We start from the raw sequence: 26052 nt of genomic DNA, 5'->3' as shown, positions 1-26052 counted from the left end.
ACACGCACTCTGTGACACTCCCTCACTCTCACTTTGTGACCCTCCCTCACACTCTCACTCTGTGACTCTCCCACAAACACTCTCACTCTGTGACTCTCCCTCGCACACTCTCTCTTTGACTCTCCCACACACTCTCACTTTGTGACCCTCCCTCACACTCTTACTCTCCCTCACACTCTCCCTCACACTCTCACTCTGTGACTCTCCCTCACACTCTCACTCTGTGACTCTCCCTCACACTCTCACTCTGTGACTCTCCCTCACACTCTCACTCTGTGACTCTCCCTCACACTCTCACTCTGACTCTCCCTCACACTCTGACTCTCCCTCACATTCTCACTCTGACTTTCCCTCACACACTGTCACTCTGTGAATCTCCCTCACACACTCTCACTCTGTGACTCTCCCTCACACTCTCACTCTGTGACTCTCCTTCACACTCTCACTCTGTGACACTCCCTCACATTCTCACTCTGTGACTCTCCCTCACATCCTTTCATCCTGTGACTCTCCCACACACTCTCACTCTGTGACTCTCCCTCACACTCTTACTCTCCCTCACACTCTCCCTCACACTCTCACTCTGTGACTCTCCCTCACACTCTCACTCTGTGACTCTCCCACACACTCTCACTTTGTGACCCTCCCTCACACTCTTACTCTCCCTCACACTCTCCCTCACACTCTCACTCTGTGACTCTCCCTCACACTCTCACTCTGTGACTCTCCCTCACACTCTCACTCTGTGACTCACACTCTCACTCTGTGACTCTCCCTCACACTCTCACTCTATGACTCTCCCTCACACTCTCACTCTGACTCTCCCTCACATTCTCACTCTGACTTTCCCTCACACACTGTCACTCTGTGAATCTCCCTCACACACTCTCACTCTGTGACTCTCCCTCACACTCTCACTCTGTGACTCTCCCACAAACACTCTCACTCTGTGACACTCCCTCACATTCTCACTCTGTGACTCTCCCTCACATCCTTTCCTCCTGTGACTCTCCCACACACTCTCACTCTGTGACTCTTCCACACATCCTTTCCTCCTGTGACTCTCCCTCACACTCTCACTCTGTGACTCTCCCTCACACTCTGTGACTCTCCCACACACTCTCACTCTGTGACTCTCCCTCACACTCTCACTCTGTGACTCTCCCTCACACTCTCACTCTGTGACTCTCCCACACACTCTCACTCTGTGACTCTCCCACACACTCTCACTCTGTGACTCTCCCACACACTCTCACTCTGTGACTCTCCCACACACACTCACTCTGTGACACTCCCTCACTCTCACTTTGTGACCCTCCCTCACACTCTCACTCTGTGACTCTCCCACAAACACTCTCACTCTGTGACTCTCCCTCGCACACTCTCTCTTTGACTCTCCCACACACTCTCACTTTGTGACCCTCCCTCACACTCTTACTCTCCCTCACACTCTCCCTCACACTCTCACTCTGTGACTCTCCCTCACACTCTCACTCTGTGACTCTCCCTCACACTCTCACTCTGTGACTCTCCCTCACACTCTCACTCTGTGACTCTCCCTCACACTCTCACTCTGTGACTCTCCCTCACACTCTCACTCTGACTCTCCCTCACATTCTCACTCTGACTCTCCCTCACACACTGTCACTCTGTGAATCTCCCTCACACACTCTCACTCTGTGACTCTCCCTCACACTCTCACTCTGTGACTCTCCTTCACACTCTCACTCTGTGACTCTCCCTCACATCCTTTCCTCCTGTGACTCTCCCACACACTCTCACTCTGTGACTCTTCCACACACTCTCACTCTGTGACTCTTCCACACACTCTCACTCTGTGACTCTCCCACACACTCTCACTCTGTGACTCTTCCTCACACACTCACTCTGTGACTCTCCTTCACACACTCTCACTCTGTGACTCTCCCTCACACTCTCACTCTGTGACTCTCCCTCACATCCTTTCCTCCTGTGACTGTCCATCAGTCCCTCTCACCCTGTGACTCTCTTCAGTGCCCCCCACCCTGACTCAATCTCCAACCCTTCTCACCCTGTGACTCTCTCCCTCAGATCCTGTCCCCCTGTGACTCTCTCCCTCAGACTCTATCACCCTGTGACTCTTCCTCTCTTTCACACCCTCCCACTGTGTGACTCTGACCCTGTCATCCTGTGACTACCTCAGCCCCCTCCATTAGAGACTCTCTCCCTCGGACCCTCACCCTATGACTTTCTCCCTCGGACCCTCACCCTGTGACTCTCTCTCCCTCGGTTCCTCTCACCCTCTCACCCTGTGACTCTCTCTCCTTCAGAGCCTCCCAGTGACTCTCTCCCTCAGAGCCTCACCCTGTGACTCGCTCTCCCTCAGACACTCACCCTGTGACTCTCTCTCCCTCAGACACTCACCCTGTGACTCTCTCTCCCTCAGACCCTCACCCTGTGACTCTCCTCAGACGCTCACCCTGTGACTCTCTCTCCCTCAGAGCCCCTCACCCTGTGACTCTCCCTCAGACCCTCACCCTGTGACTCTCCTCAGACGCTCACCCTGTGACTCTCTCTCCCTCAGGCCCCCTCACCCTGTGACTCTCTCCCTCAGTTCCTCTCACCCTCTCCCTCCCTAACCCCACTCACCCAGTGGCCGCTGCCATGATGCAGCCTCCTTGTTCTGCTGTGGCCTCCGTACAGCAGCCGTCATTGTCGTGGCTCATCCCAAAATTGTGTCCAATTTCATGAGCCATGGTAGCAGCGGCACCGATCGGCAGCTCTGAGTGGTCCTGGAAGCCAAGCACATCGATTGATTAAAAACAGCTATCAAGCGTTTACTTGAAACATCCCCAAATATTACACAATATATAGATATTGCCAGGCTAGTTTAAGGCATTTCTGCATTGACTAACGACACATTGGATTAACACAGCAGGGGTCCCTGGCAGTCCCATTCAGTTTGAATGGGACTGCCAGGGACCCCCGCTGTTAATCTGATAGGCCATTAATCAGTGCAGAAATGCTGGGGCTAGTTTAAGGCAAGTTTAAGGCATGTATCCAGCATGTACCTGGGTCTTTTTGGCGATTGCCACTGGTTTGTGTTAGAATAGTCTCAGTCTCTGCTGTATGTGTATACCGGTATTACCTCTCTGGACATGTATGTGTCCGGTATTACCTCTCTGGACATGTATGTGTCCGGTATTACCTCTCTGAACATAGTGACCTGAACGACGTGGGGGGCCGCGGCATTTCCCCGAGCAGGGAGTGAGCAAGACTGTTGCTAGAGGGCTGGGCAACTTCCTCCATCCTGATTGGCTGCTGCTTGGTAATGCAGCCAATCAGGAGGAGGTGTCAGAAGCTTGGGGGTGGGACCAAGGAGAGGAGGAAACAGCTTGGAGCGGTGAGAGGTGTGTGTGTCTAGAGTGCTTCACACCTTTCACTATTGTGTCCCGTATTTTTGGAGAAGCCACCTAGCAACCCTAGCAGGTAGGTAGTGTAAGTCTACATCTGTGTCGCCCCAAAGGCGGACGCCTGATGGGGTTCCCCAGGAGTTGCTCCCCTCTGCACAGAATCAGCATGCTAAGGGTTAATATCTGCATTTGATTACTGTTGTGTTTCGTCATCCCCACCCTCTGAAATGTTAATGCCCCTGGAGGACAAAAACTCTGAAACCACAGCTGCATTCAATGCGGACAGCCTTTGGCGCAGTTGAAGGGCAGCTAAAGGCTGTGATCCGTTTGCTTCCGTTCGCTGATGTTAAAATTGCTCTATTTCAATCTGAAACTCAGCAGCCCTTTTATCCCCTGCACCCAATTTTCCAACACTAACTGTCCATGAAAGGTCTGTAACTATAATGTATGAGCTCTGTACATTTAATGTAACCATACAGTATATTGTTATCATAACTCTGTGCCCAGGACATTCCTGGAAACGAGCGGTAACTCAAAATGTATTACTTCCTGGTAACACATTTTTCTAAATAAGTGCCAAACTATATACAGGCATACCCCGCATTAACGTACGCAATGGGACCGGAGCATGTATGTAAAGCAAAAATGTACTTAAAGTGAAGCACTACCTTTTTTCCACTTATCGATGCATGTACTGTACGGCAATCGTCATATAAGTGCATAACTGATGTAAATAACGCCTGTGTAACAGGCTCTATAGTCTCCCCGCTTGCGCACAGCTTTGGTACAGGTAGGGAGCCGGTATTGCTGTTCAGGACGTGCTGACAGGCGCATGCGTGAGCTGTCGTTTGCCTATTGAGCGATATGTACTTACTCGTGAGTGTACTTAAAGTGAGTGTCCTTAAACCGGGTATGCCTGTAAAGAGAATCCCTGTTATAGCCCTTAAGATGTCTCTTAATAAAACTTTACATTTATTGGATATAACTCAAAAATAGCGCAGGAAGCAAATTCGGACAAATTTAAAAAGAGAATGCTTCGTTTTTCCTCTGGAGATGGCCTCAGCTCTGATAGTGGTGAGGTATCACGTGAATATCAAAACGCTAAGTGTGAAACTTACAATGAAGTGCTCAAGAATAGTGACGAGTCCCTATGGACATGTACAATCAACGTATCACATAGGTAAAGTGAACACACACACAACGGAGGGAAAAAACACAGTGAGTGGTATAGAGTGTAACCAAGAAAGGATGAGTATATAATATACCCACAAGTGAGTGGATATTGTGAGGTGTAGGCACTCGTGCCAAACAGCTGCCAGCGTAGTATAGACCTGGGGTGGCTAATACTCTCTCATGTGGTCCCAGTATGAAACTCAATGCTGGGCGTGTGAAGATCTCCCCACGCTGCCCCTGACCAAGCTAGTCACCCCCCCCCCCCCGCGAAGAAGTCTGGTAACGGATGAAACGCGTGTCGGGTTATTCTGACGTCACCAGTGTGTGAGGCTGGGAGTGCGACTAGCTCGGGGTCAGGCGCAGCGCGGGGAGATCCTCACTCACTGAGTTTTTTTCCTCCTGCTGCGCGTTATCACTTCACCTAAAGGTGATTGTACATGTCCATAGGGACTCGTCACTATTCTTGAGCACTTTATTCTACGTTTCACACTTAGCGTTTTGATATTCACGTAGTCCCTCACCACTATCAGAGCTGAGGCCGTCTCCAGATGAGAAACTGATCTTTCTCTTTTTAAATTCGTCCAAATTTGCTTCCTGCGCTATTTTGTAGTTCTATCCAATAAACGCTAAGTTTTATTTAGAGGCATCTTGAGGGTATAACAGGGATTCTCTCTATATATACTGTGGCATGAATTCACCCCTGAGAGCCCCCCTCTAATCAGTAATTATACAACGAGGTTTGAGCAGGTAACTCCTTTTCTATATGCTATGACTATTTTAAGGAAAAGGTGGAATCCATACGTCAGAACATCCCCTCTGTTTCTTCCTCCCATCCTACACCTCTTCCTAACTCTCCTCCTGCCTTCCTTGACTCTTTTTCCACTGTCTCAGAGGAGGATGTGTCGCTGTTGATCGCCTCTTCTCCCTCTACCACTTGCCCTCTTGACCCCATTCCCTCCCATCTCCTAAAACCTCTTGCTCCTACTATAATCCCTACGCTCACGCACATTTTTAACTCCTCCCTCTGCTCTGGAACCTTTCCATCCTCCTTCAAACATGCAACAGTCATACCATTACTCAAAAACAGCAAGCTTGACCCTACCTGTCTTTCTAACTATCGGCCTGTCTCCCTCCTGCCTTTTGCCTCTAAACTCCTTGAACGTCTTGTATTCGCTCGCTTGCTCCATTTTCTCAACACCTATTCTCTCCTAGACCCTCTACAATCTGGCTTCCGTACTGCTCACTCCACGGAAACAGCCCTCACTAAAATAACTGACGACCTCCATGCTGCCAAAGACAGAGGTCATTACACTCTGCTCATATTACTCGACCTCTCTGCAGCATTTGACACCGTGGACCACCCTCTTCTCCTTCATATTCTCCATACTCTTGGTATTCGGAACAAAGCTCTATCCTGGATCTCATCCTACCTCTCCCATCGTACTTTCAGTGTCTCTTCTGCTAATACCTCCTCCTCCTCTATTGATCTCTCTGTGGGGGTACCCCAGGGCTCTGTCCTGGGACCTCTTCTCTTTTCTCTGTACACACTCTCTCTAGGTGACCTAATAACATCTTTTGGGTTTAATTATCACCTCTATGCTGACGACACACAAATATATTTCTCAACACCCGACCTTACACCTACTGTACAAACCAAAGTTTCTGAATGTCTCTCTGCTATATCATCCTGGATGGCCCTCCGCCGCCTTAAACTCAACATGGCTAAAACAGAGCTCCTCATACTTCCTCCCAAACCTGGCCCTACTACCTCCTTCCACATTACTGTTGGAACTACGATCATTCACCCAGTAGCCCAAGCACGCTGCCTAGGGGTCACACTCGACTCCTCTCTCACATTTGCCCCTCACATTCAAAACATTTCTAAAACCTGTCGCTTTTTCCTCCGCAATATAACAAAGATACACCCTTTCCTCTGTTACTCGACTGCTAAAACTCTGACTCAGGCCCTCATTCTCTCCCGTCTTGATTACTGTAACCTCCTGCTGTCCGGCCTTCCTGCCTCTCACCTGTCTCCCCTACAATCTATCCTTAACGCTGCTGCCAGAATCACTCTACTCTTTCCTAGATCTGTCTCAGCATCTCCCCTCATGAAATCCCTCTCCTGGCTTCCGATCAAATCCCGCATCTCACACTCCATTCTTCTCCTCACTTTTAAAGCTTTACACTCTTCTGCTCCTCCTTACATCTCAGCCCTAATTTCTCGTTATGCACCATCCAGACTCTTGCGTTCTTCTCAAGGATGTCTTCTTTCTACCCCCTTTGTATCTAAAGCCCTCTCCCGCCTTAAACCTTTTTCATTGACTGCCCCTCACCTCTGGAATGCCCTTCCCCTCAGTACCCGACTAGCACCCTCTCTATCCACCTTTAAGACCCACCTTAAGACACACTTGCTTAAAGAAGCATATGAATAGGACTGTGGCTATTCTGAACACATGGCACATAAAGCTTGGCCCCCTGCAGATGCACTTACCAGAACTCCCTCCTACTGTCTCTGTACGTTCTCCCTACCTACCAATTAGACTGTAAGCTCCTCGGAGCAGGGACTCCTCTTCCTTAATGTCTAAAGCACTTATTCCCATGATCTGTTATTTATATTATCTGTTATTTATTGGATTACCACATGTATTACTGCTGTGAAGCGCTATGTACATTAATGGCGCTATATAAATAAAGACATACAATACAATACAATATGCTGTAGGTAGTAAGTTAAGTGTTCAGAGCAAGGTCAATAGAAGGAATACTATTATACTATGGGTATAATGTACTATATAACAGATTATACTCATTATATTCCGGATTGCCATTAACAATGTGCCAGCACCGTTTCATTTGCAGCGCAAAGCTCCCGTCCCATGTCCGTCAGGTCTGCCGTTTCTAAGGGTCCTGCAGCCAGACCGTAGCATTCAGTGTAATAATACGTGTGAGACACACCCTGCCGGTATGGTGTAGGGCCTGTCCTGTTGGGGCTCACTGAGAAGTAGGGGACGGGCGTATGATCTGCTAGCTAAATATGTCATTAAAAGTCCTTTTTAAAACCGGTTAATCCAATATAGTCAAGAGGGGAAAAAAAAATAACTTTTGTAAAGAATTAAACATTTTTTATTGGCTTCCATAGACAAATCTAACCATGCTAAAAACACACACTGTGCGGCTTCTTTCTTGGCTCGGTGATAAGGACAGGGTGGGATAAGGGTATAGGAAACACTTCATTGACAAACAATCTCCCTTTCCCCCAATTCAACTTGTCATTTATTCTCCTCTTCCCCCCCCCCCCCCAGAGAATGACAAGAGACAAATCTTTGCTGTTAACACGGTTAGATTTGTGTAGATAAATGATACAGATTGTTACTGCTGGTTGCCTCCTGCCCCGCGTTATGGGACAGCCCGTTTAATGTGCCCGTCTCTCCGTCCATCCATAAGGCTTCATAGACCCTGTAATAAGAGGCGCAGGCGGGCGATTCCTTACCATGCTGACCCCCCCAGAGTTCTCCGCGGTGCACATCCCTTCTAACGGGGCCATCCCGATGGTGGTTCCTTTAAACGTGTCCCCCCTACAGGGACATATAAGGCAGGAGTTTAACCCCTTCCATTCTGGAGTATCAATATATATAATAAAAAAGGTGAATTGTTAGGTGAGCTCCCTCTCTTCTGATCAGCACTCAGGGGTACACACACACCCACCCCCCCACACACACACACACACACACACACACCCACCCCCCCCCCACACACACACACACACCCACCCACACACACACACCCCCACACACCCCCCCCACACACACACCCACCCACCCACACACACACACACACACACACACACACCCCCACACACACACCCACCCACCCACACACACACACACACACACACACACACACACACACACACACCCACACACACACACACACCCACCCACACACACACACCCCCACACACACCCCCCCACACGCACACCCACCCACCCACACACACACACACACACACCCACCCCCACACCCCCCCCCCCCCCACACACACACCCACCCACCCACACACCCACACACACACACACACACCCACCCCCACACACCCCCCCCCACACACACACACACCCACACACACACACACACACACACACACACACACACACACACACACACACACACACACACACACACACACACACACACACACACACACACACACACACACACACACACACACACACACCCACACACACACACACACACCCACCCCCACACACCCCCCCCCCCACACACACACCCACCCACCCACACACCCACACACACACACACACACACATATATAGCCACCGTGATGTCATAGTTGCACCGCGACACTGTCGGAGGAGGGTTGCTCATCAATCAAAGTAATCCCCCACTGCCCTATAAGGACCGGTTATGGTCATAGGTCACAGGTTTATAAGAGTGTTGTACCAAACTTGTAATATGTCCAATTATTTAAATACATGTCGGTCAGCAATTAGCAAGATACCACTATAATATCAGTAACCTCTAGGAACCTAATGAATGTTTACAACCATCATCGATGTTGCAGGGCCCCAGACAAGCAACATTAACTTGGGAGCTGTAATAACACACTAAGGCTAAGGCCTCGCTCCCAGAGTCAGCGCACCCGCGCTGCTGACAGGCGGTGCGCTGAGATACACAGACCGCGATCTGCGGTCTGTAGGGAGCCGGAGCGGGAGGTGGGCGGGAGGTGGGAGGTTTGACCGGGAGGTGGGCGGGAGGTGGGAGGTTTGACAGGGAGGGGGGGCGTGGCTTGAGCGGAGGGACCCGCTACTCTCCCCCCCCTCCCTCCACGGACTGCAGGAGGGAGCTGCTACTCTCCCCCCCCCCCCTCCACGGTCTGCAGGAGGGACCCGCTACTCTTCCCCCCCCCCTCCCTCCCTCCACGGACTCGGGCTCTCTACATACACACATACACACACACACAGGCAGGCACTCACGCACTCATACACACACACACACACATGCAGGCACTCACGCACACACACACGCACTCATACACACACACACACACACACAGACAGGCACGCACGCACTCATACACACACACACACACAGACAGAGGCAGGCACGCACACACACTGACAGGCACTCAGGCACACACATACACATACACACACACACACAGACAGGCACTCAGGCACACACATACACACACAGGCACTCAGCCACACACATATACAGACAGGTACTCACCTGCTTTCACTCCACACTCCTCCCCGCTCCCCGAAGCCTCTCCTCCTCCCGCAGCCTCCCCTCCCCATTGGCTCACAGCTTCACCACATGACGCGTCGAAGCTAGGAAACACCATTCTGTGGTGTCTCCTAGCGGCTGACGCGCCACAGCGTGTGATCAGCTGTGCAGCCAGTGGGGACCGGGACCGGCTCGCGAGGATTCCCCTGCTGGTGGGGAACTCGCGACATTGCCGCCCGCGCCAACGAGCGCAGCGGGACCGAGGCCTTAGGTTTCTGGAGAAGCTCACCAGATCTTTGGTGCCATTAAACATGGGACAGTTGTTTATAAAACTGTTGACCTAACTTGGTTGGGAAAAGAAAGTGTTTGCTTAATTGTTTTACCTATGTCTGCAAGCAAAGCAATGGAAAAACGTTTGATGACCGATACCCTCACTGACCAGAGGTTTTATTCCAATTCCTTCAGGGAGCTGAGAACACTCAACCCATTCCTGGCTGTATTGTCTGAACTAGGGATTTGAACGGGACTTCTCCGCGTGGTCACAGCACTCACGTGATGAGCTGGGCGTTATCATGCTTCTTCCTGGACTTCCTCTTCTGCTTCCACTGCAAGAAGGCCCAGAGGGTTGCGTTGGCATCGCTGGTCACCTGACACTGGTTACCCTCTGTCCAGACTTCTAGGCCGATCAGAGCCACCTTGATGTTCACGGACATGTAGAACTGTGCAGAGGGCGGAGAAGAGCCGGGCGTTACCCACATTTATCTCTTTTTAACTTTTCGCACACCCTTAAACTCACTTTATAAAAGGTTGAAGCTTTTTGTTGTATCAATTTCCCAAAAATATGTGCAGGTACAGAAAATGAAATAGATTCTACAGAAGATGTATAAGAGATAGCAGCTCAATTATTACACACGGGCCACTGTGACGGGCAAGGGTAACCAGGCTATATAATAAATGTTAAGCCCTCTGGTTATCCTTGTGCCCCGTGGGTCCCCTGGCAGCTACCTAAAACTATGCGGCAGGGGACAGGTATCATTACATGAGAAGCTAAAGTGTCCTTGCTTTCCACTATCCATGTTCCCTTTGTCCCAGATTGAAACTTGCAGCGTGTAAGTTTTAGGTGGGATATTTGGGTAAGAATACAATTATTTTGTTTGCAGAAGTTTGGGGGCCGGAGCTACCGGTAGTCCCGTAATTCTCCCCGGCGAGCAGGCACGATTTGCCAGTACGCGGGTGAAATGACACCGGGGCTGCCCCGTATCCCCCAGAGTCCTGGTTATCGAGCTCCGATATCTTAGTCCTATTTCCATTACACTCATGAGTCTCCCCAAGGTCCCCCAAGTATTAAAATATGTTTTATGCGTTTTATACATTTCTTGTAGGGCTCTATGCAGTCCGCCAGGGCATCCGCTTAAGGTGTCAGCCAGTCTGCATAGAGTCCGTAGTTCAAAGAGGAGATGGGATGTTGAGAGGTGTCGGGGTGCTAAGTGGCCGGGGCGGAGTACTGAGCCCGGAGAACAGACCCCCTGCGGGGAGGACCCTCTGGTCTGCCAGACTCAGTGGTGCCTGCCCAGTAGGTGGCAATGGATTGACTGGGGGAAGCAGCAGAATGTCAGCGCGTTTCCCATTGGTAGATTCATATGTCACACCGACGGTGCATCCCAGCCGGCTTGGCATGCCCCTCCTCTGACGTCAGGCAAGAGACGAGCCCCTGTTTCTATTGGCTAGTGGGATAGGGTTCCCATGCTCTGGTTGGTCACTCCTCCTGCCTCTATGCTACCGATAGCTTAGCGGAGTGTAGGTAATGAGATGGCCGAGACAGAGAACCAGACCATCCAGTGACATGTCGATGAAGCTAGGGCGGGCTGCTTAAAGTTTCTCTGTTGCACATAGCAGAGCAACCGGTTTTGTTTTGAAGCTGGGAAAGTCTGCCCTGCAGAGACTAAGTCCCGTCTTTTGCGGCCAAGTTTTACAAATCGAACGTAGTGGTCACGGCTAGGATTTTAAGCCGAAAAGAGTACCCAGGGTAAGCCTACCGAAGAAGGCACCCTGCACCTAGTAGAACCTAGATTTCACCCCTAGACCCCCAGTAAGTGTGCTTTTGTCTTTCTAATGTGTCATTCTTCATGTTGTACGTGGGTTTACTGAAATAAACGACATTTTCTTTCTACTACCTTGCTTTGCCTAATGCATGATCCCGGTACAAATATAAATAGGTGCTAAGAGGCCTGGTCTCCCGTGACAGGCACTGTTTAATATGCTACTAGATGGTCTCCCGTAGTGCCTGAGAAGAGAACAGCTTCATCCAAATGTATGAGAATTGGGTTGGTTCGTGTAAGGCCCTGATGTGGCTGCATCTTCCTGAGTAATATACAGGACAGCTCAGGCATCAACCGGTTTCATATTGGGAATGGTGGTTGTATAAACCTGAACCCAGGTCCGGTTAGACATCATCATGTGATCACGAGCCATGCGATAACCCAACGTGTGCCCACCGGCACCAACACAAAGCTAATCTCCATGGGGGGGAAAGTCTTGTGAGTTGTGGGGATACGATTGGTGTGTTTTTGGGATGGTGCATTAGTCTGAATGCTGAAATAAAGATATGAGGTTTCAATTGGCCTGTACTGCTCCTCACTGTCACGATAATAACATTTAATAGTCCCCTAGTAACTCTTTCCCAGGCTCACCTTGTCCACAAAGTTTGCGATCTCCAGGATCCGCTGCTTGGTGAGCCCCAGATTCTTGTTTTGACGTGTGTACTGTCAGACAGAGGAATCCCGGTTAGCAACACGTAGTAACGTATGGCGCTGCTGCCAGGACGTGGAAGCGCGCCATCGCGTAACACACGAACCCGCCTTTCAGTACTAAAGAAATGTCTCATTCAGGCACCAAAGTTTAACTCCAAACAGTGCGCTGGAAATGACTGTGAAATACACGACGCGTGCGGCTTTTGTTAAGGGCGGACACAGGAATAAGAAAGGGATAGAGCTGGGCTCAAGCAGAGGCCCAGCGAGTCCAGCCATGAACTCTGGCAACAATGACACTGAATTTGGAGCAGGGTTCAAATCCTGGTGTCAGCTCCTTGTTATCTTGGGCAACTAGATTGTAAGTTCTATGGGGCACGGACTTGCAAATTTCTATGCGTAGCGCTGCGCACACTCTCAGTGCTATATTAGAAAACAATATTTATATGAGTTATTCCAGCCACACATTGCTGGATTGATGCGTTGAAAATAACAGCTGGGAAGTCGTGTGGTCTATGGTGGCCATGTTGTTATATCCCAAGTTTGATTTAAAAAGAAGATCACATTTTGACTCAGGGTTGTCCTCTTCTCTTGATCAAAATCTGGGACCAAAAACACAGATTGCCCCTTTCCGACCCTCTCTTCCATACCATGTCATGCACTATAATATACAGCCTGAAGCATGCAGAGGAGGGCCCGGTAATGCCGTGATCCCTCCTGCACGGGGGACATATTACACGTGTGTTATACTGTGAATACAAGTATAGGATGAGTATCAGTCGTCTAAATTTAACATAAGTTGAATTTGATGGACATATGTCCGTTATCGACCACATCTACTATGTACTTGCCAAGGCGTAATCAGCCACGATAAACAGCTCCATGTACTTCTGCGTTCCCCAGACATTCCTCTTCATCTGCAAAGGAAGAGATCGGGAGAGAGTTTAAACCGAGGCCGGAGCGGAGGAGGCTGTAACTCATGGGGTGTTGTTCAGATATGTAGTATTATAGAGTCAATTCATTATTTTCATTTATTTAAAACGCGTCAAACATATTCTGTAGTGCAGTACATGAGGGCTGGAGGATGAAAACAATAAAATAACAAACAATAACATACATTGTTACATTAGGTAAGGTGTGTGCTACCCCAAGGAGCTTACACTCTATAAGGAAGGGTAAGTGGAAACATGAGGTACAGGGCAATAACATATTTTACCCAAGACCAATAACAGAGCAGCTGTAACGCCATCAATTGGCTACAGAATTTAACTTTCATTGGTATGTTTCCTTAAATCAATTGCAAGGGCACTTCTTAAAATGTAATTAACCATATGGTATGTATCTGTGAGTTGATTAGGCAGACACCTCCCTTAATTGACTGTGTCTTAGAGTATTTAAGACCACTATATTGGCTGTGTGTCCCATCTTAAAGTATCATATTTAAGTGTTGGGCAGAGCTAACATTGGAGTTGAAATTGAAGGTGAAGATTGAGGAAGATCTGGACTCCACACAACAACTTTGCAACTGTGAGAACTTTACTTTGTAAACGCTGTGATTATTTGTACCCTTCCTATCCTCCAGTACCTGGGAAGTCTCTTCTCCTGCATCTCACTATGCCCTCCCTATTGCCTTTTCTGTTTACTGTTTCCTCACTCCTTTGTGAATGTCCCTGTTCTCTCCAACTTCCCCACTCCACACTGCACCATTATTTATACACCTCTCTCCCAACAACTTCTTTACCCCTCAATAAAAAAACACCCACACAAATCCTCTATTCACACCCTTTATCTACTCCTTCCTGCTGCTGGGGATCTCCCTGAAGCCAGACATACACACCTGATCTCACTCATGCCTCACTGCCATCTCCTCCCATGCAAATGGTGTCAACCTTTTCATTTAATCTATATATATAAATTTGAAAATCTTGTTTGTGAGTCTCTGTAGACCATTTGATTGGTCCGTCGGTCCGCCCGCCCTCCCACGGCTCCCATTGGCCGGTGCGCTCTAACCCAGGGCTCACCAAACCCCAGGCACACTGCTGCTGCTGTTGCCTGAGGTCGGCTGTTGCTGCTGGGAGGCTTAACTGAGGCTGTGAGTTTCCCCCCCCCCTCCCCCCAGCTCCGTTTTTTACCCCCCCAGCTCCGTTTTTGACCCCCCCCAGCTCCGTTTTTGACCCCCCAGCTCCGTTTTTGACCTCCCCAGTTCCGTTTTTGACCCCCCCAGCTCCGTTTTTGACCCCCACAGCTCCGTTTTTGACCCCCCCCAGCTCCGTTTTTGATCCCCCAACACACAGTGACAGACAAACACAGTGACTGACACACACACAGACACACACACACACACACACTGACACACACAGTGACAGCCCCCTTCTTCCCCCAGCTCCGTTTTTGATCCCCCCAACACACACAGTGACAGACACACACAGTTACAGACACACACAGTGACAGACACACACAGTGACAGACACACTGACACACACAGTGACACCTCCCCTTCCCCCCCCCCCCCTGCCTGCCTCCCCCCCCTGCCGTCCTCTCACCCCCCGCCCCAGCCTTCCCCTCACCCCCCTCCCTTGCCTTCCCCTCACGCCACCTCCCGTCTCCCACCTCTGCCTTTCACCCACCCGCCGCCTCACACCCCTGTGCCCCACAGCCGCCACCCGCCCCTACGCACCGACACAACTGACCAGCCGTCGCACCCACTCACCACCCACTCGCCACCTCCCGCCTCACACCCACCCGCCACACTCACACCCCTACACACCGACATCACTGACCAGCCACCGCCCGCACTCACCAGACACCCGCCACCTCACACCCTAGCGGGACCCCCACCCACAGCCAGCGCTCACTACCCACCCGCCACCCGTACTGAACACCCACCCACCGCCTCACACCCGCCTCCTCACACCCACTCACACCCTAGCGGGACACATACCTCACATTTTACATCATTTATGTCACCAAAATATACATTGTACTGTGGTGTGTTTACAATAAACCATTTTTAAACAACAACATCGTATTACATTTTCTTCCATGTTTCTTTTCAACATTATTATACAACCTTTCCACAAATAGTCATCCTATTGTTCCCCTATTTATACATAATACTACCTATTACGTATTTACATCCTGGGCTAAGTACTGACTAACCTTAAAACTCGCCCCACAAATCAAGCATCCCAATAGTCTGCACTTATAGCTATTGTCATACACCCAGTAACTCCTACTGCCCATTGTGGCCAAGCACAGCCATCTACAGTGCTTATTCCCTCGCCTGCTGTCTCTGTAAGTTCCCCTCAAACATTAGATTTTAAGCTCTTCGGGGCAGGGAAAAAGTTAAAAAAGTGACAAAAACCCTCCACAGTATATATAGCAAATGGAAATATTCCTCATGTATGTATGCTCATTTGCATGTCTTAGACAGGTCTGCAACCCCGCCTTTCACCATCATCACCCAGCATACTGTGCTTCCACCACAAGTCAAGTCATTTCCCAGAATCCCTTGCTGCAGTGGAAGTGCTGTGTGCTGGGTGATAATGGTGAAAGGCAGGGTTGCAGACCTGTCTAAGACATACAAATGAGTATACAGGAATATTTCCATTTGCTTTATAAATATCAATATCAATAGGATATGTTATATACAGTAATCAATGGGATTTTTTTGCATGGTGCAGTGGGTTTCCCCTAGAATTTCACCACTTTTGATTCACATGGGGCTAAGTATCTATGATCCTGATCTTATTTGTATGTATTTATAAAATGTGCTACCAGGAAGTAATACATTGAGTGTTACTTCTCGTTTTCAAATATATCCAGGGCACAGAGTTGTGATGACACATACATGGTTACAAATACATGGTTACATTAAGTGAGCAGGGTTACACATTATATACAAGACATAGCATGCATAGTAAGTAATGATCTTACATTGTATCAAAGTGTATCAATGCTCCTGATCTCATATCATTCTATATACAGTAACATCTGTGTTATCCGGCCTGTGCCGGACATGACGGGACGGTTACGGAGGGTCAGACTTGTTTGTACACGTAGTACAAATTTTCAAAGAATTACAATACATTACAATGATTGAAGCATAAAATAGTATACAGGTACTCACCAAACAAGTAATAATACTATTGTAATACTGTCAAAAACATCTGACTGCATTGGGAAAAACTCTGAGCTGCCGGATAGCTTGTGGTGTATTCCGGTTATTACATTGAACATATGAGAAATCTCGGATACTAAAGCTCGCCGGTTAGTACAATGCCGAATAACACGGATTTAGCTGTTTTAAGGGTTCATTACCATGAAATCTCTGTGTATCTGTGCTCTGTATATTTGCCTATATACATCTACACATATCTATGTATTCTCCCCGCTCCAGTCTGTAGACACGCCACCGGAGGAGACGGGTTACGCCCGGCTTACCCTATGGTGCCCAGGTTGGGAGATGAACCCGCTAAGGTGAGCGGTGCCGCCTGCTGAATTCCCGCCGTGCCCGCAGCTTCCCCCTGTGATGGGCAGGTGCTCAGTCCGGTACAGCATGTGGGTTTTGGGGCCAAGCCCTTCCAGGGGTTTCAGGTAATAGCTGTCGTTGGTGTTGAGGACAATCAGGCCACTGAAGGTAAGACAAGGGCAGGTGAAGGTCGCTGCGCGGCAGTCACATACAGAACTACGAGACCTACTTCTCACAGTATTCTATGCTGTTTCCTCCACCCGTTATAACTATACCGAACAGCCCTGGTGTAGACAGATATACATTTCTGAATCTGTGTTATAGTTCTTGTTCTCAGTTATTCTTTATTCCAGAGGTTCTCAACTCCAGTCCTCGAGGGTCAAGTACAGGAAATCCCTGCTTCAGCACAGATGCCTCAATCAGTGCTCAGTCTTCGTCCCACTTGAGCCACCTGTGCTGAAGCAGGGATAGCCTCCATTTCTCTCCACTGTATAGCCTCAACACCTGACATGTTGGGGGGTCTTGAGGACAGGAGTTGAGAACCTCTGCTGCCTTATCTCCTTTCCTGCGAGGTGGGACTGTAACACGTTGCTCCCCAATATACTGAAGCCCCCCAATATACTGAAGCCCCCCAATATACTGAAGCCCCCCAGGCACTAAAGTGGTTAAATTACCTTAAAAAAAATAATCAGATGTGACATCAATATAGGATGAAAAATAAAAAGGCAAAACGTATCACAATGTTGAAGAAATAAATAAGCACACACACATATATATATATATATATATATTAATATATATATATATATATATATATATATATATAATCATTACACATAATCATTATAATAATATGTATATAGAGCTACCCATGTACACAACATTGAACATAGGATTTTGCAGGCACAATAGGGGTTATTTGTTAGGCTGCAATAGTGCTGTTCGTGGCACTATCACACAGATACTATTATTAAAGTCAATGAGAGTGTAAGTGCCATCAGTATACGTCCAGAACATAAAATGTGCGTGTCATGATGATATCATGAGATGCTAGGTATTTTATCTATCTGGTGTTTCAGGGGTTAATGGGCTACCATTTGGGTTTAAGGATGCCATGTATTGGGTTGTATTTCAAAGGGAATTCAATTGAAGTTGGATTTGGAAAGTACAAAGAGAGGGTTTATGGTATGTTAACACCTTTTGCAGGCCTAGTGGTAAAAACGGAAATAGTCTCAAGATAAGAATATGTGTTGCCAGAAATGAGTGAATTGTGAATTATGGTTCTCTTGACACTAACATAAACAGGACCCTAGTTAGGGGATTTCAAAGCATTCTCTAGAAGGGATTTGTGAATGGCTAAGAAAGTGGGGCGTGGCTAAGAAAGTATTCAACATGAGAGTGACTTTATTAAAAATGAGAATATCATGTGATGTCATCTCCCCTGCATAATAAGTGTTACAAATCTGTAATCGTGTCACCGAGGGGCACGTTCTGACATCACACACTGTATGTTTAAGAGGTAATAAGGGACAGATATTCATTTCTCACTCAAATTTAGGATTAAGATGGTCATATTTAGTCTTGTGGTGTCCGCCATGAGCGCCTGAATGTATTAACGTGACTCGTGTGTGTAAGTATTAGTTAAGAAAAGTTAAGAGTGCATTTAGATATTGAGGTTTAGTTTAAACGTCACATTGTAGGAGGTTTTTTTACTCTGTCGTAATACTGTCAATCTCACAGCTGATTTACGACAGTGGCTGGGTTTATGTTGTTTCACTGGGAAAAAATACTACATAAGAGAGCAAGGTTTTATGTACAAAACACATGATATCTCATCTCCTGCCAGTGATGGTGATGGTGATGGTGATGGTGATGTAAAGCATTTTCATTTATGTTATATCCTTTATATTTTGAGAAACTTTTCTGTTTTTATTGTAACTGTATGTTCTGGTAATCCTTATTTCTGTAACCTAAGCACTGTATTTTTATATATATTAAAACATGTAATAAGTAATACTTTGGGCTCTGAATGAACTGTTGCACGCTCTGGAGAGAGTAATTACGTTTTCGGACACATTTTGCTACAATGGATTTTTGGTGTGTTAAAGTGCATAGTTTTTTCTATAATACACAGGGACCTGGGACTCCTGGCAAATATTAATTTTACATCTTATCTTTGATTTGCATAACCATCCCAAGGGGTGGCAGTGTATAGATATGATTGCAATGGAGTAAGGGGTTAATATTAACCCATTGAAGGTACCTTTGCGGAGAAGAAAGGTGAGTTGGCTGGAGTAGCCGTGTGCATTAACCCTGGTTGCATATCTAAGTCACGTGCTCACTTATGTGCTGTTCGTGACAGGTGGTATATGGGGACGGATTTAGGTGAGATGTTCAATCATTTGAGGGACCTTTGCGGAGGTGAAGAGTGGGGAAGATTGCGGGCTGTGTATTAACCCTAGTCCTCAGAAAAGGGGGGGAAGGAAAACACAAAATGGATGTGTCTCCTAAAAGAATTCACTATAATGCACTCCTACTTAATTTAAAATGTAACTTTTAATATATTTTTTCATAAAACATATGTTACCAAAAACGTTGTGTATAATACATTAAAAATGAATTAAATTGACATTAACTAGCGTCTGTGTCAGTGAATGTGTGTTGGAGTGGTCTCAAACGACAATTTGTAGTAGAGGCTTCTGGACACAGAACGCTACTTGGTCAGGGTATAAACCCCTCTGGGGCACCTATGAGATCAGGTATACAAGTTATAGTAAATAAATAAATAGACGTACACACTCAGTGACTAAGATGTGTCGTAAGGCTACAGCAGTCCTGCTTTGGTTTGTAAACCACAGAGCACTTAAGGATGTTAGTTATACATGTATTGCCATCCAATATATATTAAAGTGCTACTGATAGTATAGTGATGGAGGGTAAATGATTCACAGCTTAGTGAAGCAAATGTTCACAGCATATTAATCATTGAATCATTCTACAGCACACTCCAAATGGTTATATCATATAAAGAGCAGGAATGCTTGCGCACTGAGTGTTGGTGGAGTACCCAATTCAGATCTACATAGATAAAGCCAGGAGACTACAAAACACTACATAAAAGCAGCTCCAAGTAGGAGACTGACAACATGGCGCGTCCAACGCGCGTTTCCCTCCAGCAAAGGAGCTTCCTCAGGGACAAATTTGCTTGGGGGAGGAAGAATGAACCCTTATATACCCAAACAATACCTTGATTACAGATTGAACAGTTTACACCTGTTGCACATGCGCAGTTGGTCCGTTGTCAAACTACACCCCTCAAATTACAAAAATGCTTAATAAAGGATCTGTGTAGGTTCCCACACATACAGCAACAAAAGTGCTGAATTAGTGTGTAGAAACGAGTGTTTTTAGGGCTCTTATATCAGTCTGGCATAAATCGGCGAAATTTGAGTCTAATGCGCATGCGCGCGGACTCAGGAAATCCAACGGACCAGAATGACACCCACTGCGCATGCGTGGGCACTTAGAGTAAAAATGGCCAGATCAAAATTAGTGCTATGCTATTAACAAAAAGTGTAATTTAGTTTGTTCAAACGATCTGTACATGCCCTAGATGTTAGCAAATGGGCAGGGTATTGAAGAGTATATGACTGATAATAGCCAATTCATAGTGGGTAAGGGTTAATGGTACCTTATATAACTATTTCATGCAGAGTGTAATTGCAAAGATTAGGTTATATATACTCCCCCATAGTGATATACTGCACAATGTGTCAGGCTTGAAGGTAGTGGTAAGATAAATAAAGAGAATAAAAAAACAAATTATGTATATGCATATAGAAATTTTGCATAGAATTTACATTATATAATTATCATGCTATACACGTATGTCATACATAACGACTAAGCCCAAAAATTGGGTTTAGAACTTCGGTAATATAGTCAATAATTGGAGTAAGTAAGTAAATATCTAAATCTTATCTATATCTTATCTTACCACTACATTCAAGCCTGACACATTGTGCAGTATATCACTATGGGGGAGTATATATAACCTAATCTTTGCAATTACACTCTGCATGAAATAGTTATATAAGGTACCATTAACCCTTACCCACTATGAATTGGCTATTATCAGTCATATACTCTTCAATACCCTGCCCATTTGCTAACATCTAGGGCATGTACAGATCGTTTGAACAAACTAAATTACACTTTTTGTTAATATGGCTAAATATTTCTAAGTGCCCACGCATGCGCGATAGGAATAACCTTTTATTCTGAAGAAATTTTCTAAGTCCCGACGCATGCGCAATATGAACAATTTTTTATTTTGCGAAATTTTCTAAGTCCCGACGCATGCGCACTGCGCGCAACTATAGACGGCAGTCAGCCAGAAATATCGGAGACCGAACGCATGCGCACCATGCCTGGACTATGGCAGTATTATTGCCTGAGTCCTTTGCACATGCGCGTCTAAACGAGGAATTTCGGGAGTTTTCGCGCATGTGCAGTCATATGTATATCGGGCTAGAAGTTACAAGTATCCACGCATGCGCATAGCACTAATTTTGATCTGGCCATTTTTACTCTAAGTGCCCACGCATGCGCAGTGGGTCTCATTCTGGTCCGTTGGATTTCCTGAGTCCGCGCGCATGCGCATTAGACTCAAATTTCGCCGATTTATGCCAGACTGATATAAGAGCCCTAAAAACACTCGTTTCTACACACTAATTCAGCACTTTGTTGCTGTATGTGTGGGAACCTACACAGATGGTTTATTAAGCATTTTTGTAATTTGAGGGGTGTAGTTTGACAACGGACCAACTGCGCATGTGCAACAGGTGTAAACTGTTCAATCTGTAATCAAGGTATTGTTTGGGTATATAAGGGTTCATTCTTCCTCCCCCAAGCAAATTTGTCCCTGAGGAAGCTCCTTTGCTGGAGGGAAACGCGCATTGGACGCGCCATGTTGTCAGTCTCCTACTTGGAGCTGCTTTTATGTAGTGTTTTGTAGTCTCCTGGCTTTAGCTATGTAGATCTGAATTGGGTACTCCACCAACACTCAGTGCGCAAGCATTCCTGCTCTTTATATGATATAACCATTTGGAGTGTGCTGTAGAATGATTCAATGATTAATATGCTGTGAACATTTGCTTCTGCATGCCCCCGGAGTGCCCGTCCCCATGACATAGTGACTATATCCGTGCGCCCCCGGAGTGCCCGTCCCCATGACATAGTGACTATATCTGTGCGCCCCCGGAGTGCCCGTCCCCATGACATAGTGACTATATCCGTGCGCCCCCGGAGTGCCCGTCCCCATGACATAGTGACTATATCCGTGCGCCCCCGGAGTGCCCGTCCCCCTGACATAGTGACTATATCCGTGCGCCCCCGGAGTGCCCGTCCCCATGACATAGTGACTATATCCGTGCGCCCCCGGAGTGCCCGTCCCCATGACATAGTGACTATATCCTGTGGTCCCCGGAGTGCCCGTCCCCATGACATAGTGATTATATCCGTGCGCCCCCGGAGTGCCCATCCCCATAACATAGTGATTATATCCGTGCGCCCCCGAAGTGCCCGTCCCCATGACATAGTGACTATATCCGTGCACCCCCGGAGTGCCCGTCCCCATGACATAGTGACTATATCCTGGGGTCCCCGGAGTGCCCGTCCCCATGACATAGTGACTATATCCGTGCGCCCCCGGAGTGCCCGTCCCCATGACATAGTGACTATATCCGTGCGCCCCCGGAGTGCCCGTCCCCATGACATAGTGACTATATCCGTGCGCCCCCGGAGTGCCCGTCCCCATGACATAGTGACTATATCCGTGCGCCCCCGGAGTGCCCGTCCCCATGACATAGTGACTATATCCGTGCGCCCCCGGAGTGCCCGTCCCCCTGACATAGTGACTATATCCGTGCGCCCCCAGAGTGCCCGTCCCCATGCCATAGTGACTATATCCGTACGCCCCCGGAGTGCCCGTCCCCCTGACATAGTGACTATATCCGTGCGCCCCCGGAGTGCCCGTCCCCATGACATAGTGACTATATCCTGTGGTCCCCGGAGTGCACGTCCCCATGACATAGTGACTATATCCGTGCACCCCCGGAGTGCCCGTCCCCATGACATAGTGACTATATCCTGGGGTCCCCGGAGTGCCCGTCCCCCTGACATAGTGACTATATCCGTGCGCCCCCGGAGTGCCCGTCCCCATGACATAGTGACTATATCCTGTGGTCCCCGGAGTGCACGTCCCCATGACATAGTGACTATATCCGTGCACCCCCGGAGTGCCCGTCCCCATGACATAGTGACTATATCCTGGGGTCCCCGGAGTGCCCGTCCCCATGACATAGTGACTATATCCGTGCGCCCCCGGAGTGCCCGTCCCCATGACATAGTGACTATATCCGTGCGCCCCCGGAGTGCCCGTCCCCATGACATAGTGACTATATCCGTGCGCCCCCGGAGTGCCCGTCCCCATGACATAGTGACTATATCCGTGCGCCCCCGGAGTGCCCGTCCCCATGACATAGTGACTATATCCGTGCGCCCCCGGAGTGCCCGTCCCCATGACATAGTGACTATATCCGTGCGCCCCCGGAGTGCCCGTCCCCATGACATAGTGACTATATCCTGTGGTCCCCGGAGTGCACGTCCCCATGACATAGTGACTATATCCGTGCACCCCCGGAGTGCCCGTCCCCATGACATAGTGACTATATCCGTGCGCCCCCGAAGTGCCCGTCCCCATGACATAGTGACTATATCCGTGCGCCCCCGGAGTGCCCGTCCCCATGACACAGTGACTATATCCGTGCGCCCCCAGAGTGCCCGTTCCCATGACATAGTGACTATATCCGTGCGCCCCCGAAGTGCCCGTCCCCATGACATAGTGACTATATCCGTGCGCCCCCGGAGTGCCCGTCCCCATGACACAGTGACTATATCCGTGCGCCCCCAGAGTGCCCGTTCCCATGACATAGTGACTATATCCGTGCGCCCCCGGAGTGCCCGTCCCCATGACATAGTGACTATATCCGTGCGGCCCCGGAGTGCCCGTCCCCATGACATAGTGATTATATCCGTGCGCCCCCGGAGTGCCCGTCCCCATGACATAGTGACTATATCCGTGCGCCCCCGGAGTGCCCGTCCCCCTGACATAGTGACTATATCCGTGCGCCCCCGGAGTGCCCGTCCCCATGACATAGTGACTATATCCGTGCGCCCCCGGAGTGCCCGTCCCCATGACATAGTGACTATATCCGTGCGCCCCCGAAGTGCCCGTCCCCATGACATAGTGACTATATCCGTGCGCCCCCGGAGTGCCCGTCCCCATGACATAGTGACTATATCCGTGCGCCCCCGGAGTGCCCGTCCCCATGACATAGTGACTATATCCGTGCGCCCCCTGAGTGTCCGTCCCCATGACATAGTGACTATATCCGTGCGCCCCCGGAGTGCCCGTCCCCATGACATAGTGACTATATCCGTGCGCCCCCGGAGTGCCCGTCCCCATGACGTAGTGACTATATCCGTGCGCCCCCGGAGTGCCCGTCCCCATGACGTAGTGACTATATCCTGGGGTCCCCGGAGTGCCCGTCCCCATGACGTAGTGACTATGTCCTGGGGTCCCCGGAGTGCCCGTCCCCATGACGTAGTGACTATGTCCTGGGGTCCCCGGAGTGCCCGTCCCCATGACGTAGTGACTATATCCTGGGGTCCCCGGAGTGCCCGTCCCCATGATGTAGTGACTATATCCTGGGGTCCCCGGAGTGCCCGTCCCCATGACATAGTGACTATATCCATGCGCCCCCGGAGTGCCCGTCCCCATGACATAGTGACTATATCCGTGCGCCCCCGGAGTGCCCGTCCCCATGACGTAGTGACTATATCCGTGCGCCCCCGGAGTGCCCGTCCCCATGACGTAGTGACTATATCCTGGGGTCCCCGGAGTGCCCGTCCCCATGACATAGTGACTATATCCGTGCGCCCCCGGAGTGCCCGTCCCCATGACATAGTGACTATATCCGTGCGCCCCCGGAGTGCCCGTCCCCATGACATAGTGACTATATCCGTGCGCCCCCGGAGTGCCCGTCCCCCTGACATAGTGACTATATCCGTGCGCCCCCGGAGTGCCCGTCCCCATGACATAGTGACTATATCCATGCGCCCCCGGAGTGCCCGTCCCCATGACATAGTGACTATGTCCTGGGGTCCCCGGAGTGCCCGTCCCCATGACTTAGTGACTATATCCTGGGGTCCCCGGAGTGCCAGTCCCCATGACGTAGTGACTATATCCTGGGGTCCCCGGAGTGACCGTCCCCATGACGTAGTGACTATGTCCTGGGGTCCCCGGAGTGCCCGTCCCCATGACGTAGTGACTATATCCGTGCGCCCCCGGAGTGCCCGTCCCCATGACATAGTGACTATATCCGTGCGCCCCCGGAGTGCCCGTCCCCATGACGTAGTGACTATATCCTGGGGTCCCCGGAGTGCCCGTCCCCATGAGGTAGTGACTATGTCCTGGGGTCCCCGGAGTGCCCGTCCCCATGACATAGTGACTATATCCGTGCGCCCCCGGAGTGCCCGTCCCCACGACATAGTGACTATATCCTGGGGTCCCCGGAGTGCCCGTCCCCATGACGTAGTGACTATGTCCGTGCGCCCCCGGAGTGGCCGTCCCCATGACGTAGTGACTATATCCGTGCGCCCCCGGAGTGGCCGTCCCCATGACATAGTGACTATATCCGTGCGCCCCCGGAGTGCACGTCCCCATGACATAGTGACTATATCCGTGCGCCCCCGGAGTGGCCGTCCTCATGACGTAGTGACTATATCCGTGCGCCCCCGGAGTGCCCGTCCCCATGACATAGTGACTATGTCCTGGGGTCCCCGGAGTGCACGTCCCCATGACATAGTGACTATATCCGTGAGCCCCCGGAGTGCCCGTCCCCATGACATAGTGACTATATCCGTGCACCCCCGGAGTACCTGTCCCCATGACATAGTG

The 26052-nt window shown here is 49.2% G+C and overlaps 1 protein-coding gene across 3 annotated transcripts in view; it reads right to left on the bottom strand.

Annotated features, from left to right (window-relative positions):
• Positions 1–26052, bottom strand: part of LOC142467670 (disintegrin and metalloproteinase domain-containing protein 33-like) — a 209492-nt gene that overhangs the window by 53842 nt on the left and 129598 nt on the right. For all 3 annotated transcript variants that reach the window (XM_075573605.1, XM_075573608.1, XM_075573616.1), the window contains 6 exons: positions 17003–17192; positions 13411–13476; positions 12503–12574; positions 10365–10531; positions 8056–8140; positions 2629–2771 (listed from right to left, as the gene is read on the bottom strand). In XM_075573605.1, the coding sequence (XP_075429720.1) occupies positions 2629–2771; positions 8056–8140; positions 10365–10531; positions 12503–12574; positions 13411–13476; positions 17003–17192 (723 nt within the window). The remainder of the gene's footprint in view (positions 1–2628; positions 2772–8055; positions 8141–10364; positions 10532–12502; positions 12575–13410; positions 13477–17002; positions 17193–26052) is intronic.

This window comes from Ascaphus truei, chromosome 1 (genome assembly GCF_040206685.1).
Source record: "Ascaphus truei isolate aAscTru1 chromosome 1, aAscTru1.hap1, whole genome shotgun sequence".
Classification (NCBI taxonomy): Eukaryota; Metazoa; Chordata; class Amphibia; order Anura; family Ascaphidae; genus Ascaphus; species Ascaphus truei.
The sequence above is the reverse complement of the archived record's forward strand: the minus strand, read 5'-3'. Positions and strand labels throughout refer to the sequence as shown.